General features: G+C 38.9%; 1 protein-coding gene across 7 annotated transcripts in view; it reads right to left on the bottom strand.

Annotated features, from left to right (window-relative positions):
- SSBP2 (single stranded DNA binding protein 2) overlaps nt 1-13776 on the bottom strand; it is a 787338-nt gene that overhangs the window by 85438 nt on the left and 688124 nt on the right. For all 7 annotated transcript variants that reach the window (XM_085632417.1, XM_085632415.1, XM_085632414.1 and 4 more), the window contains one exon: nt 7895-7930. In XM_085632417.1, coding sequence (XP_085488543.1) covers nt 7895-7930 — 36 coding nt within the window. The remainder of the gene's footprint in view (nt 1-7894; nt 7931-13776) is intronic.

The following is a 13776-nucleotide window of genomic DNA, read 5'->3' on the forward strand; positions in this document are numbered from 1 at the left end:
TCTAGCGGAGATTAATGCTTTTCAGGTAGATCTGCATTCACACCCAATGCTAATAGTACAAGGACAAAGTCACATGCATATATTGTGGGAATACATAATGGTTGTTCACTACTTGATGCAGATGCACTTTTGTAGGAAGTTCGTGAGAATTTAAAATACCATTACTTGCTGAGGACTTACGAAATACTTCTGTAGGAATTGTTGACTATTTCATAATGATTAAGGGGATATTTAATGGATTGGTTGAAGGTATCTTTCATTTGTGGGTTACATTCATGGCTTACACTGGAGTCTATTAAAAGCTATGTGTTTTAAGAAATTCATAGATCAAACTTTTCATTCATAGACTACCGCAAACATGCATTTTAAAAATGCATTCCATGGATAGGCAAATCCGCAAACCTTCTACAAGTATTGTTAAATTCCAATCTATTGTAGGCAAATTAAGTAGGGTGGAAGTGCCACAGTTTTCCATACAACCTAAAACTTTTGTTCAATAAACTGGAGCAACAATGTGTTTAATCATCACCTAATTCTAATTTTTAATAGATTTCTTGGGGAAATTCTGCAATTCCAACCCAACATCTATCTCTCAAACTAATAATACGATGGAAAATGTGAAACAAAAGGCATTCAAAACAGTTCACTTTATTTGTATACATCGGAGAGGTACTTATCACTTTGAGTAATGCGGATGCATGTGGATCACACTCCATTATCAAGTCCCCTTTCAACTTAAATTGGATCAAAGATAGTATGGAGAGAGAGAAAGTTGGCAGCTGGTACATCCAGGCTTATTCAAGTTGAAAAAACAGAAATTTCAAAGCAAAAACAAAGTTACTGGATTATTTTGGGATTCGGTTTTAAGGGTTACTCAACTGTATTTATGAGGCATTCACTGACCAAAATACCTTTTAGCGTGTAACTTTCCATTCAACAAACAAATCTAAAAGTATGTTTTGAAAAAATAAGATACTCAACAGTTCCTAGCCAACATCACTTGAAGCTGATCTGCAAAACGTACTTAGACCTGGTGCTTTGGTTTTTCAGATGTGCATTTATAATGCACATTTAACATCCATCACTTACAATGTTCCTGCTGGAGATTACAGATGCCAAAGAAAACTAGACGGTTTCCTAAATTTAGTTTAGATTATTACCATATATATTCCCACATTTTTATGAAAAAGTTTTATTTTCATTTTTTATGTGGAATTACAAATATGTATCAACGTCATAGGCACTAATTCTACCACCAGGAGTTAGCAAAAAAAATAGAGTTCACTAAAGTCTAGCAAGAGGTATCCTAAAAACAAGGGAACTAATCTGTTTTAAATGACTTCCTCTTGTTCTCTATTGGAAAGAGTGATCTTTTCCACTGATAGAGATGCAGTGCAGCCCTTAAGGAATCGGGGGCATCCTACCAGGCCAATTTGTATAGATATGAGTGCCTGTATGTTACAAAGAGCAAGTTACTTAACTTTGGTAACCTGCTTTCTAGCGGATACCACATATTCCTCTTCTCAGAATGTCCCTAGCCGCTAGAATTGATCAGGAAAAAATTTTAATTGCAGTATTCAATGCACTGACAAGTGGCATAATGCGGCTTCACAGTGACTCCATACTGCCCCAGAGTGTGATCGAGCAGAACAGCACTTAAGCGCCACCCCAGTGCGTGGATGTCAGATCTTGTCTCTTCTGCTTTCTGAACAGACACAGAGCATGAACAATTGAAACAATGTGCTGAGTACTAACTTGGGACATTTTTAGATGTTAAAAAGAGGCCACTACATATAACACAAAGGTAGGAGGGCAGCTAGGAATCTATCCACCAGAAAGAGTGATAACAAAGGTAAGTAACCTTCTGATGGATACGTCTAACCACAGATTCCTCCTCTTAGAATAGATAAAATGCACACCACCCAAAGGTGGAGGGTTTGTGGAGTGGACAACTCAAAGTCTTGCAAAACCAACCAAGTGAGGTGACTTTCGCACCAGAACTGTCTGTCAAGGCAATAGTTGTTGAGGCTTTGACCCTAGTGGAATGAGCTCTCGTACCTTCTGGGAGCTGCTTCACTACCAATGCATAGCAGATCCTAATGCAGAGGATTATCTACCTCGACAGTGTTTTCTTCTGTACAGCTTTCCCTTTCTTCGATCAGGAGTACAACCCAAACATTCGACAGTCCATTCGATAATCCTTGGAACGATCAATGTAAAAGCCTGAAGCCCTTGAAGGGCGAGTGAATGGAGCCTCTCCTCTTCTTTCAAAGGGTGAAGGGGAAGCAAAGAACAGTGTTAGAGTGCTGCAACACATGCTTCTATATGCACAGAAATCTGTAGAGTAGGTATACTCTGTATTCTCTGTAAAGCACACTGACACCCCTGGTGAACACCTGCTCTTTATAAAAACCCTTAATAAATAAATAAAACCAGACCTGGCCCTTCCTTGCTCTTTAGACTGGGCACCATCTTATTACATAGGGCTTCTTGTGATTCAGGACTTGCTCAAAAGAAAGATGTCTGAGGGGAAGATAGCTACAAAAATCGATATAAATCTGAACATATGAATGTTTTCTCCTCTATGAGATAATGTATAATAGCATCTTTTTACAATGGAGGAAATAAAAAATAAATTGCGTCTACAGTATTTAACAAGTTTTGAGTGAAGTGCCAATAAACCCCCTTTGGGAGAATAAGACACTATGGCTCATCCAAACCGGAAAAGGGAAATTTCAAATATTTAAGCACTATGCACAAAACAGTATTTTGGGGAGGTGGCATAAAAGCCACCAGTTGCTGTTATAAATTATTATTTGAAGTAGGAAAGCTGCTCAAGTGGTCAGCTGTATCTAAAGTGGTATTACACTCAGACTCAGACCAATTACTTAAAAAATAGATATGACTGGAGTCAAGGGATTGATGAAGTTTCACAAGATTTATGGTCCAAATAAAGATAGGTCACGCAAGTCATAGGTCCTGATCTCAAATTGAGGCTAATTCAGTAGAAAATCATTTAGCAATTCTCCTGGATGCCTATGAGGCTTTCAAGACTGCAATACCTGCTGGAGAAGCGGCTCAGATCAATTGGGTTTAATGAATCTTTTAGTTTCTTGCAGTGTATGTGAGGATGTGTTTGAAAGAATACATTTGGTTCGTTGATGTGAGTATGACATTAATATCAGCACATCCAGCTAAATTTTCTGGAAGCATAAAACTATTGTGTGCATCAAAAATTCCAATGGCACTATCTAGTATGGCAATATTGTGTGTATTAATGACAATCTGTTTAAAATAATTATTTTATTTATAAAAAAATTATGGCATAATTAAGATAAGCTTAAGCAAGCACGACTAGCTTGCAATGACATCTGTTTATATTTGCTGAAAGAAATGTGCACTTTTGTTTGATGTTAAAGAGCTTTTCCATGTGAAGGTGTTTCTCTGTGAGGTTTTCCTTTTCAGCAAAATAGAAGTCCATGTTCTCTATATTGATAAATTGCTTTCTTTTATGTTCCCCTCGAGAAAGCCATCTCTTGCCCTAGTAACTGTTAAAGTCCTTTGCTCAAGCTTTTCCTCTGGACCATTCATTAGTTAAACTGTCCATTGTATTGATGTAATACATAAACACCATGGGGCAGATTTACAAGCCCCTTGCCCCCCTTTTGCGTCACTTTTCCCATGTTAAAAGTAATGCAAAAGTGCCGCAAGGAGCTTGTAAATCTGCCCCCATGTCATTCTCTTCATTTGCTATGCACACCTCATTTATTCATATGCAGTAGAAGTAGATATTTGTAGGTGCATCTTATTGAATATACTTTAAGAATTGCAATAGTCATTGGCTTACTAGAATTATACATTGCTAGTTCAACCCTATTATGTCATATCTCATCAACGAATGTGTGTGCCTTTCTGTCTAAAACCCAAGGAAAGGTGTTTTGGGACACATGACAGACTTTCTTTGCCTAACTATGTAGACTCTATGCTAGTCTGTCATTTGGTTTATACTCGGTCTTTTCAGGCTCTTCTTTGGAGGCAGACTATATTGGTCTCCTTGCCGAACTATCGTTAATTCTCACTGCTTTCTTTCTTTGGAAAGGTAGCCTTATGTTGATGACCTCATAATATCTAGTTTTGACTTACTATTAAGACATTCATTGCTATTTATTAACCACTATTTGCCTTATGTAAAGGTTTCAATTTGAATAAACCTAAAAGATTTAACTTGGGTCTTGCATATGTGTAATTAATTGGCTAGGATTCAGTCTTATGATAACTCATTGTCCTGATCCTACATATCACGCCTTATAATTAAGTTAATTAGAGCTCTGACACCTGAGTGAACAGGAGGACCAGTAAACTCTTCTGAAATTTGCCAAATTTTAATTCGGTCTATGTGAGATTCCAGTATATATTGTAAAGTATAACTTACAGGTTCCTGTGGCCAAGGAATCATGTTTTTACAAGACCCAAATATAGTATAGGTGTTCTATTATGGCGGTCTTTCTAAATGAAAATTTTCTGGTAACACCCTGAAGGACATGCAGGTCCTGCTAAAATCAACAATAATGCATCAAGGTCCAAATAAGTTCCACGCTGGGTAGCATTTTCCAAGTTAATCAGGTAGATCATTTATACAGAGGTCCCAATTCTAGCTCTCTCTACAGGCACCAGGTCCAATGTGTGATTCATACATTACGCATCAAGTCACTAATTAATGACAGCTAAGCTAGTCAGAACAAAATACAAAATGTATCTGGATTCCCAATTCATAAATCCATGTGTGGAAAATAAATACCACATTTAATATTTTGATGATAATTGGCTGAGATAAATTAAACTCCTTACCACTGGGAGGGGAAAAAAACACTAGTAGATGCATATAACTTTGATTTCAGATTAGGTCAGTGTGTCCCCACACACACACACACATCCCCACACACACACAGACCGACCGACCCCCCCCCGCCCGCGCCCTCTTTTTGATGGCTGGTATTTTAGTGCACTTTTTGACTTAAGTAGTTTCTCAGTCTACAGATTCAAATTGTGACTGAAGGATTCGAAGTCAGGATTAATTACAGGTTACAGTGAAGAGGGTGAAACTACTAACATCCACTTAAGCCATAAGTTATTCAATTAACCTGTCTGGCAGGAAGAAAGCAAGAAAGATACAAGATCAGAATAAAACTTGAATGACGGGACTTTTTCATATTTGACAGAAAATGCCCAATAAGATGCAAGATAGAATTCCTTATGCGCATATGTGTTGACCCCATGAAATTAATCCACATATGAAAAACCTAGATTAGTTTAAATAACATGAATTAATTAACTATTTTGTTCTCCGCTAAATTTTTTTGATATTGCTGTGGCTATTGCTAGATTCATTGGTTTAATTCAGAGGAAGTCTTTTTAGTGCGCAATAATGACATTAAGACTGTAGCTGCCTTTCTTAGAACGTCTCTTTTAAGCTAAATGAAATTAAGACTAATTGTGACATTTAGGAAATTATTTTAAGCTTAATGATTACTATTTTGTGGATATATTTTTACAGTGACTAGAGGAATTTATCTGCCGTTTGATATCCTCACTTATGTTTTGAAAACCTATACAGCGCACAAAATTGTAAATACAAGCAATTTAAAAAAAGAGCTCTCCATTTGACAGAGAACCAGTGAAGCTTCCTTAAGGCAGGAGAGAAATGTGCATGCAATTTAGATTATCCTCATTGCTGTAATTTGTGTAAATAAGTTGCAGGGACACCAAAATATAGGGAGTTTTCATAGTCCAAGCAGGACACAATTACCGCTGCAATAGCTACTTTCAAAGCTTCGGGTGACAGAAGAGGAGCGACCTTTCTAATGGATTTCAATAGGCTAAAGCACTTGCCGTGACTGTCTTAATCTAGGGGGTTCCTGGTCAGTTTGTCTACAATGACACCCAAGCTCTTAGCAGAATCCGCTGGATAATAGGGACACAGAGCTCAGAGTGCCAGTAGGTATTTGGCCAGTGAGATCTGTACTTATTGATTCGTTTTAGCCTGTGTATTTGTCTTGACTAGTTTTAAGATGCATTTCTTAATCCTCAATTACAACAAAAGTAATTAAAACGGTTCATCATGGCACATACATGGATCACACTATCAAATCGTGATAGAATCTTTACAGTCATTACCTGCACATACTACTTTTGTGGGGTCACCTGTATTTTGTTGCATAAAAGGAGAGTAAACATACATAAGATCCCATCCTTTCTCCCTCTTCCCACCAAATTCTTTGGTTCATAGTAAATCTGCAAATCCTTGGCGGTCTTTGTGTCTGTATTCTCTCCAATGGTCCTATATTTTAATAAATTTCCTAGGGCACCACCTTGCCTTATATATAGATTCCTCTGCATTCATACACCAGTTCACATTTTGTGGCAGACATTCATTTCCCCATAAGAGGACTACGTCTCGCATTGCCACATCATGGATATATTACAGAAAAATTGAACATATTTTGTAGCTGTCTGTTCTCTCCATGTGCCTAGCAGGACCACTTGCAGTGTGACAACTATCTCAGTCCCCACAGGCATTGAGGGACTGTTTTGTACCCTGTCCCAAAAGGAGCCGATACCTGAACAGGACCATAATGTGCGCAGTGAAGACCGCTATTGCATGCAGTGAAAGACATCTTTTGGAGTGATTCTTCCAATTAAGTAAAGTCTAGCCCTCGTGAAGTGTGCCCAATGGAGGATCTTGAGTTGTGACAGTCTAAAGCCAACCCTGATGGCAGCAATTTGTGGGTATTTGCAAGCCTCAGATCAGTCCTCATCTTCAAGCTAACATGTATTTCTATCAAATAAATTCTTAGGAATAAAAAATAAATAATCTTAAAGTTGGCAGCGGGAGGAAAGTAGAAGATTCAGGTAAAAAAAATGGAGATCTGGATTACCTTCTTGAAACCGAACAGTGACATTACAATATTTGTTGTCCAGGAAACCTGTAGTCCATTACTAGGTAAGCTGCATGTTTTATATAAGGTAAGCCATATATTCACTGTCTACCTCAGCATCTTCAATATTATAATTGTCTATCTTGCTTTGGCGGGTGTGACAGGGATTTGTAACTTGCAACCCTTGAGTGTCGCACACTGGGATAAAAGTAATCTACCATCTGTAATAAAGAACTGTTTTGACTTGTCTTTCTCCAGATGGTCATGCGTATTCTTTTAAATGGCATACATGAACAGCTTCTTTTGCCTGGTTGGGTGATTATGCAAAAATCCTTTGATGGTCCAGTTCCAAAATACTTGATACAATTTGGAAACAATGTGGAAAAAGCAGCAAGCGTCACCAAAAGTATCAGGAAAAAGGCTTGGTTGAAAGCTTTGCCAACTATTGCAACCAATCTCTTTTTGAGGACATTTACAATCTCAATTAAATTAAATGCACCCGTTTTAAGCATTAAATGTGGGTGCTTAGTTGTCATGTTGCTTACTTTTTAATGGTTTTATAAATGTCAATGATGATCAGTGGAACATACTTTCATTTCAGGGCCTTCGCACCTCAAGATTAAAAAATATAATTAAGTTTGTCAAATAATTCAGAGAAGCCTCACAGTATCAAAAGAAATCGGATTTGTTTTTGTTTGAATGCGAGAGCGTGCTGGCTGTGGAAACATATGTCGAAGAAAAAAAACAGCACTTAGGACAACCACGACCAGACTGTTAATAGATTTACTAATAAACGAACATATGCACAGTAAATGGCAGACAAAGCGCATGAACACAAATCAAATGCTCTATTCTGAGCCAATACACAAGGGTCCCTCTAAACATCTGGACAACTTTTTCAGAAGCTAAATCAAATGCAACATCAATTCTAACAAGCAAACAAAGCCAAATGTACTTACTACATAGCTCCCAGGGGAGGCTGATGAATAGGGTATCTGAAATAAAGGCATAACAAGATTGTTTGTTTCGGATAGAATTGTGAATGATTAAAATACTGGTGTCGTTGTAAAATTCTTCTGTTAACATCTGTAGGAGGCAGCAGTATAACATAAAATCTCATCTGAACGCTGTCAACCAACAACTGTGTTTCTGAACCAACAATTAGAGCTACGCCACTAACTGAAGCGTAGGCAAACTGTGCTACTGATCCATGACGCGAGAGCATCACAACGTGGAGGTAGTCTGAATACAAACAGCTCATGTTCTAATATCCACAACTCAACCGTGAAGCTGCACCATTCCATGCCCACGATTTGTTTCCCATGCTGCTCCCTGCCTATCTCATCTAGAGTTAATACCAAGCTCTAACAATGCTCTGCAAAAACGATCCATCATAATATCCAGGTGCCCCATTTCCCGCCACCTCAAAATAAAGCATCATATACTTATAACAATGTTCAAATCCATACAGTCAAATAAAATACATACATTCACATAGAGCTTAATCTTTATCAACATCTCCCTCAAAGCACTGAGTGTTAGATAATCAGGGCGGGGCTCTATTGGATTAAATTTAAGTTGGGTGTGGCATGGTAGGAGACCACGCATTTTGTTTGTTGGGGAAAACAGGTCAGGCGGGGGCGTGCACAAGACCCATGTAAGAACCTGGTGAGCAACACCAGATATTGTTTTTACCTTTTCAGAGGGTGAGGAATGGAAAAATGCGAGGAAGCAAAAGACAGGTATGATTTGAGATATAAAAGATTTCCTGTAACTCTTTCAACTTAAGAGTTGCTGGTTCATGTGAGCAGGGAAAAGAACTAATGATTTTAGGGGCCAAACACACAACCTTTATTGTGTTTGCCCACAATAGTACAACCAGATGCTCTCTGCGTCACAGTTCCAATTGTCTTAGAAGGCCTAGACCAAACTTTAAGCAACGACTGCCCACTCGAGGAAATCCTCTCCTTTATTGCTGCCACCTCATCCAAATTTATATTTGCAGCATGTACCACAGTTTTCTTTTTTTTTTTTACTTTTACATTTTTGGGGGGATAATTCTGACCAGGGTCTTTTAAGAAAAATAATAGGGATCCAAAAAATAAGAATTTGGAAAACGTAGTGTAACAGAGTTGAATCTGAAAAAGTTATAGAAAAGAACAGCTGAATGCAAGAGTGAGAAGAGATAATTTTCTAAATTTAAGACAGCTTAGACTGAAGAGCTTCAGGTAATCAAGCAAATGAAAAAAAGAAAACACGAAAAAAAAAAAGCTTATAAGCCTGTTTCTCACGCTGGGGCAGTTGGGCTTTCTAGATTCATGTTCGCTAAACGCCTTTGCCCTTTAGACCCTTTTACTTGCAGAAGTTAATCAACGCCTCCAAGCCTCTTCAATGTTACAATGTAGGGAATATCAAACTGTTCCCACTGTGTTGGAGGACAGGATCGACTCTTGCCTTTGTTGGCAAGCACTGTGTGGTCATCAAGCTGAGCAGGATTGCTCTGCTTGGTTCAGGCTTTGCTTTAGGAGGATGAGATTTTTGTGAGGTGGGTTAGGTTATCATGGCCTTTGTTTCTTTGAAATCCTAAGTCTTATGGTAAACCATACGTTTCTCTTTCGGATTTTATTGTAAGAAGGACATAGCAGTAGGAAACAGACAACAGATTCTTTGTCGTATGCACGAGATCCCGAGCTAGTCCTGAAATCCATCTATCACACGGGCAAGCGAACAAAAAAAAATACAGTATTGAGGCAGTTAGCATAATCTTTGGCTGCGGCACATTACTGCAACAAGGTATGCAGCTTGTTTGCCAGATACGATGAATGCATATGTCCACTGCGCATCTTTCAGTGGAGTAATTTCCTCGGAGATTTAGTAGTAATCCTTGGCACCAAACACTAATTCAGTAGAGCCCAGAGTGGAGTGTGAGATAGGTTTAGCAACATATTCTGTCCTGTTCGCAACTCCTTGCTTAGCAGTATGAATGGGGGGCTGTCTGACGGCGGGCATCTTTGCATTCACATATATTGATTCCCTTCAAGCTTCGTCTCAAAGATTTATGCCACTTTATGGCATTTTCTTTGCTCAAGAGATAATAAAGGTCAGTTTATAGGGAGAAGGTGAGAAACAAAATCAGAAGGCCCAGCAATTCTTCCAGAAATTGTACATCCAGATGGGGTTGTATGGATAGTTAGGCACCTGCATACTCTGTTCTACAGCACACAGTGCCCACTTACTGTTTTATCATATCCAGGTAAGGCATTAACGTGACTTTTACATTGCATTGAAAGCATATTATGCCTTTCACTCCGCACTCTGCGTTCATGGATTTCCACAAGGTCTTCCTATCTAGCGTGTCCATTAATTTTACTCTAAGGTACCTGGATGCATATGTCCTTTCAACTGATATTCCGCGCAATGTTTTACAAGCTATGTACTCAATTTCATACTAGATTCCTAGAAATGTTCTATTTTATTAATATTGTTATTTTTAATTTCTGGCCAAAAATAAAACATGAAGTAGAACCTACATACATATCAACTTTGTAATGCAGTATTGATCCAATGAACTCTCATGACAGGAATTGTATATCTATTTGAATTTTTTCCACCTTAGTGACAAATGGTGCTCTCGCAAGCAAATTGTGGAGGGCGGAGTCCAACTACAAACAGAGGGAGAAGTGTTGGAGGTGCCAGCTGTTTCTCTATTGTTGAAGACCGAGAAATAGGTGTAGTGCCCTTTTAGAAAGTGCATGTGAATGAGGGGTGGAGGTTCGGTGTCTAAATAGAGCTGAGTAGGCGCAGAATGTACTTAAAACCTAATCCCTTGACGTACTACTAGAGTTTTTAAATTCTTATAGACTAAGAATTGGTGATTTGCCTGCAAAAACTTTTCTGAGTATTTAATGTAGATGTTAATGTATTACTGCTTTATTAAAAAAACAATTCACAATGAGGTCTGGCGGTTCTTGTTTGCTGATTTCCTAATCAAAACATTCAGTACAAGAACCTCAGACAAACAAGCGTGCCATAGAAACGCAGGTATGAACAGGAATATGCTAGACCTGAGGCAATGATAGATACTATAAACCGTAAACCTACAAAACAATCAAAGCAAACTATGTTTCTACAAGAATTGTAACTGTTTTAAAGAGGGTTCCCGAAGATGCTGGTAACAAATAACTTCATAATTGTTGATCTTGGGGTCCGTTTGGAGTCTGCAATTCTTGCCTTTTTATAGGCCAGCCACTTCGATTTATACACTTTGGATGAGACACAATGTAATTTACATTAATGTAAGCAATCATGCCAAATTACGTTTTCCAGAGATTCACAACTAATCCCAAGGCTAGGCTTAAGAGTTAGTGGGTTGACTTTGCATGGGGATACCATCAATGAGCACTTCAATAACATTTGGGATGGGTTTCTGCACAGTCAGAGAAACCAAATATGCTTTGGACTTTGTCCATGACAAGTTTGTGCACGTGATGTACCATCTGCAGCAATATTATCGTTGGCAGAAAACACCAAGTAACCGTGTGTGTATCTAGGGAAACCAACCCTCCCTGGTTTTATAGGCCTGCGAAAAAGGTAAAGAGCAAGGGTCAGAAAAAAAAAGCAAAAAAAGGCATTGCCCACGAACAAAATAAGCATTAGCAAAGCCCACAGGTTTGGTATTGGCGGTCAGCCTCGAAGCTTTGTCAATGCTCGTTTCGTAATGGTTTTTGTAAAACTGTATTTTTGAGGAGCTGCTGGTCGCTTGCCAATATAAAAGATAAACATTGACTAAAAGCAGTGATATTTTCTTGGCCTTACAAAGCACACTTTACATAGGGATCCCTGGTACTGAAGGAAACAACTTAGTGTGGACGTTGGTTATTTGCAGGTGTCTGTCATAACAATGAATGCCTTTACCACACATGCTGTAACTGCGCAGTCTTTACAATGAATGCGTCTTTACCACACATTACTGTACCATGCATATTGTTACAACATGCCTTAAGGAAAGTGCTGGACTTTGGAGCGGTATAGTTTACTATTCCAACTCAGTCTGTGCAAGAGAAGGGAAAGAGTTGAACTTTAAAGTCTAACGTCGCTTTCCCTGAGGTATGTCGTAGTGCATGTGTGGTAAAGAAGCATTCATTGTAATGGCCGCATTGTAAATGCAGCGTGTGGTTCAGCCGTCGTGGTAAAGGTTGTTTTTCGTTACTTGCTAACCCCAGACCTAAAAAGTCAATGGCCACAAAAATAAAAGCAATCCCTACGCAATAATCATTATGCCAAATTAGGCGCCAATATGGCAAAACAAAATAATTGTTGCACATGTTACAGCCCTACATGGTCAGCCAGAAAATAGGAACAGGGTTCTTAATAAGCTGTGGCAACCATAGTCTGCTCATCCACCGAGTTCCTACACTTTTAGGGGTTCAGAAAAAAATGTTTACATTTTTTCAAACAGCAAGTCAAGTTCGCCAAACTTGCTAATGTTTTTATTATCGTTTGTTTTAACTACCATTTTGTTAAGACCACAATCACACAGCGCGGTAAGCGTCTTTATGCCTTGTGCGAGAGGGTTCACCCCTGCAGGGCTGACCAAAATCCCACCCGCCCACGACCCCTCTCACAGCTGCTTCACATGGATCAATCAAACACCAGGGTACTACAATAGGACAAAAGGAATTTTATTTCGATTTTAAAGGTTTCTTTTACGTGACAAAAGGTGTTTTGGAAAGTAAATAGAAGAAAGCAGTGTCCAACTTAGGGAGCTGGTCAAGTGTTGGAGAGGTCTGTTATTTCTCTACTGTTTAAGACCGGGAAACCGGTGTGGGGAACCCTGTGGAAGCGACTGAAGGCTAAAGCTAGAGCCCAGGGCCCCTCTCCCGGCCGCTGCAAGGCCCCGCCCTTTCTGCTCTGTACAGAACCGCATACAACGATAGAAGGGTTGTAGTAGGATTAGAAGCAGACAACCGTGCTTCTGTCATGTGCAGGGTGATCTTTTGTAACTGAAGATATCCTACGTCAATTACGACCCTAGCACTATAAATATAGCTGTTTTCTGCGGAGTAAAGGGCAGCGCTGAAATGTGGGGGAATGATTTGTATCACCCTGAGGAGACATTTTCTTCCCTGCAGGGTATACATGTGTGCAGTAAAAAGCAGACATTTTGAGGTTAGTTGGCGCGCTCTCCTGAGTATTCAGGTGATTTAAGGAAGCCCTGATTATTTGGGTTATTAGACCACGCCACCTAAATATTTAGAGCCAAAATTGGCAAATTAATGTTTGTCGGCGAGGTAAAATTTGAGAACAACAGTTATTGTTCGTTTGGCAATTTTTAACAGTTGCGAATGGGCCTGGCTATTGATTGCTGGAATTTTGAAAAAACGTGTGTGTCCTCGAAGTCTAAAGCTTAAAAATAAAAAAAAGGTTAAAAAATAATGACTGGCAAGAAAAAATTAGAAACATTTTGAAAAAACAAACGATATTAATTAATTTTATATCCAAATACTTCGGTTTGGAACTCTATCATTCTCACAGACACTCCCTCATAGGATTAATAGGTAGGGAAACAGTTGCTAGTATCAAAGAGACAGTAATTAAGCTGCTGCATATAACTTACAAACAAGCATTGGCAAAACTAATATATCTGGATCGCATCAGCGGTTTCACCAGGCTCATGCATAAAAAAAGGAAGAAACAAAGATGCACACGTGTACATAGATAGAGGGGCTTTGGATCGGCCTTCTCCATGTGTTAGTATGTTAAACAGTCCTTGACCTTTTGTTTCTAACCACCACTGCAAACAGAAGGGGTAATAGGTCAGCGCACTTTAGCCCTTGGCTCT

The sequence above is a fragment of the Triturus cristatus genome, chromosome 2_1 (assembly GCF_964204655.1).
Source record: "Triturus cristatus chromosome 2_1, aTriCri1.1, whole genome shotgun sequence".
In the NCBI taxonomy this organism is placed as follows: domain Eukaryota; kingdom Metazoa; phylum Chordata; class Amphibia; order Caudata; family Salamandridae; genus Triturus; species Triturus cristatus.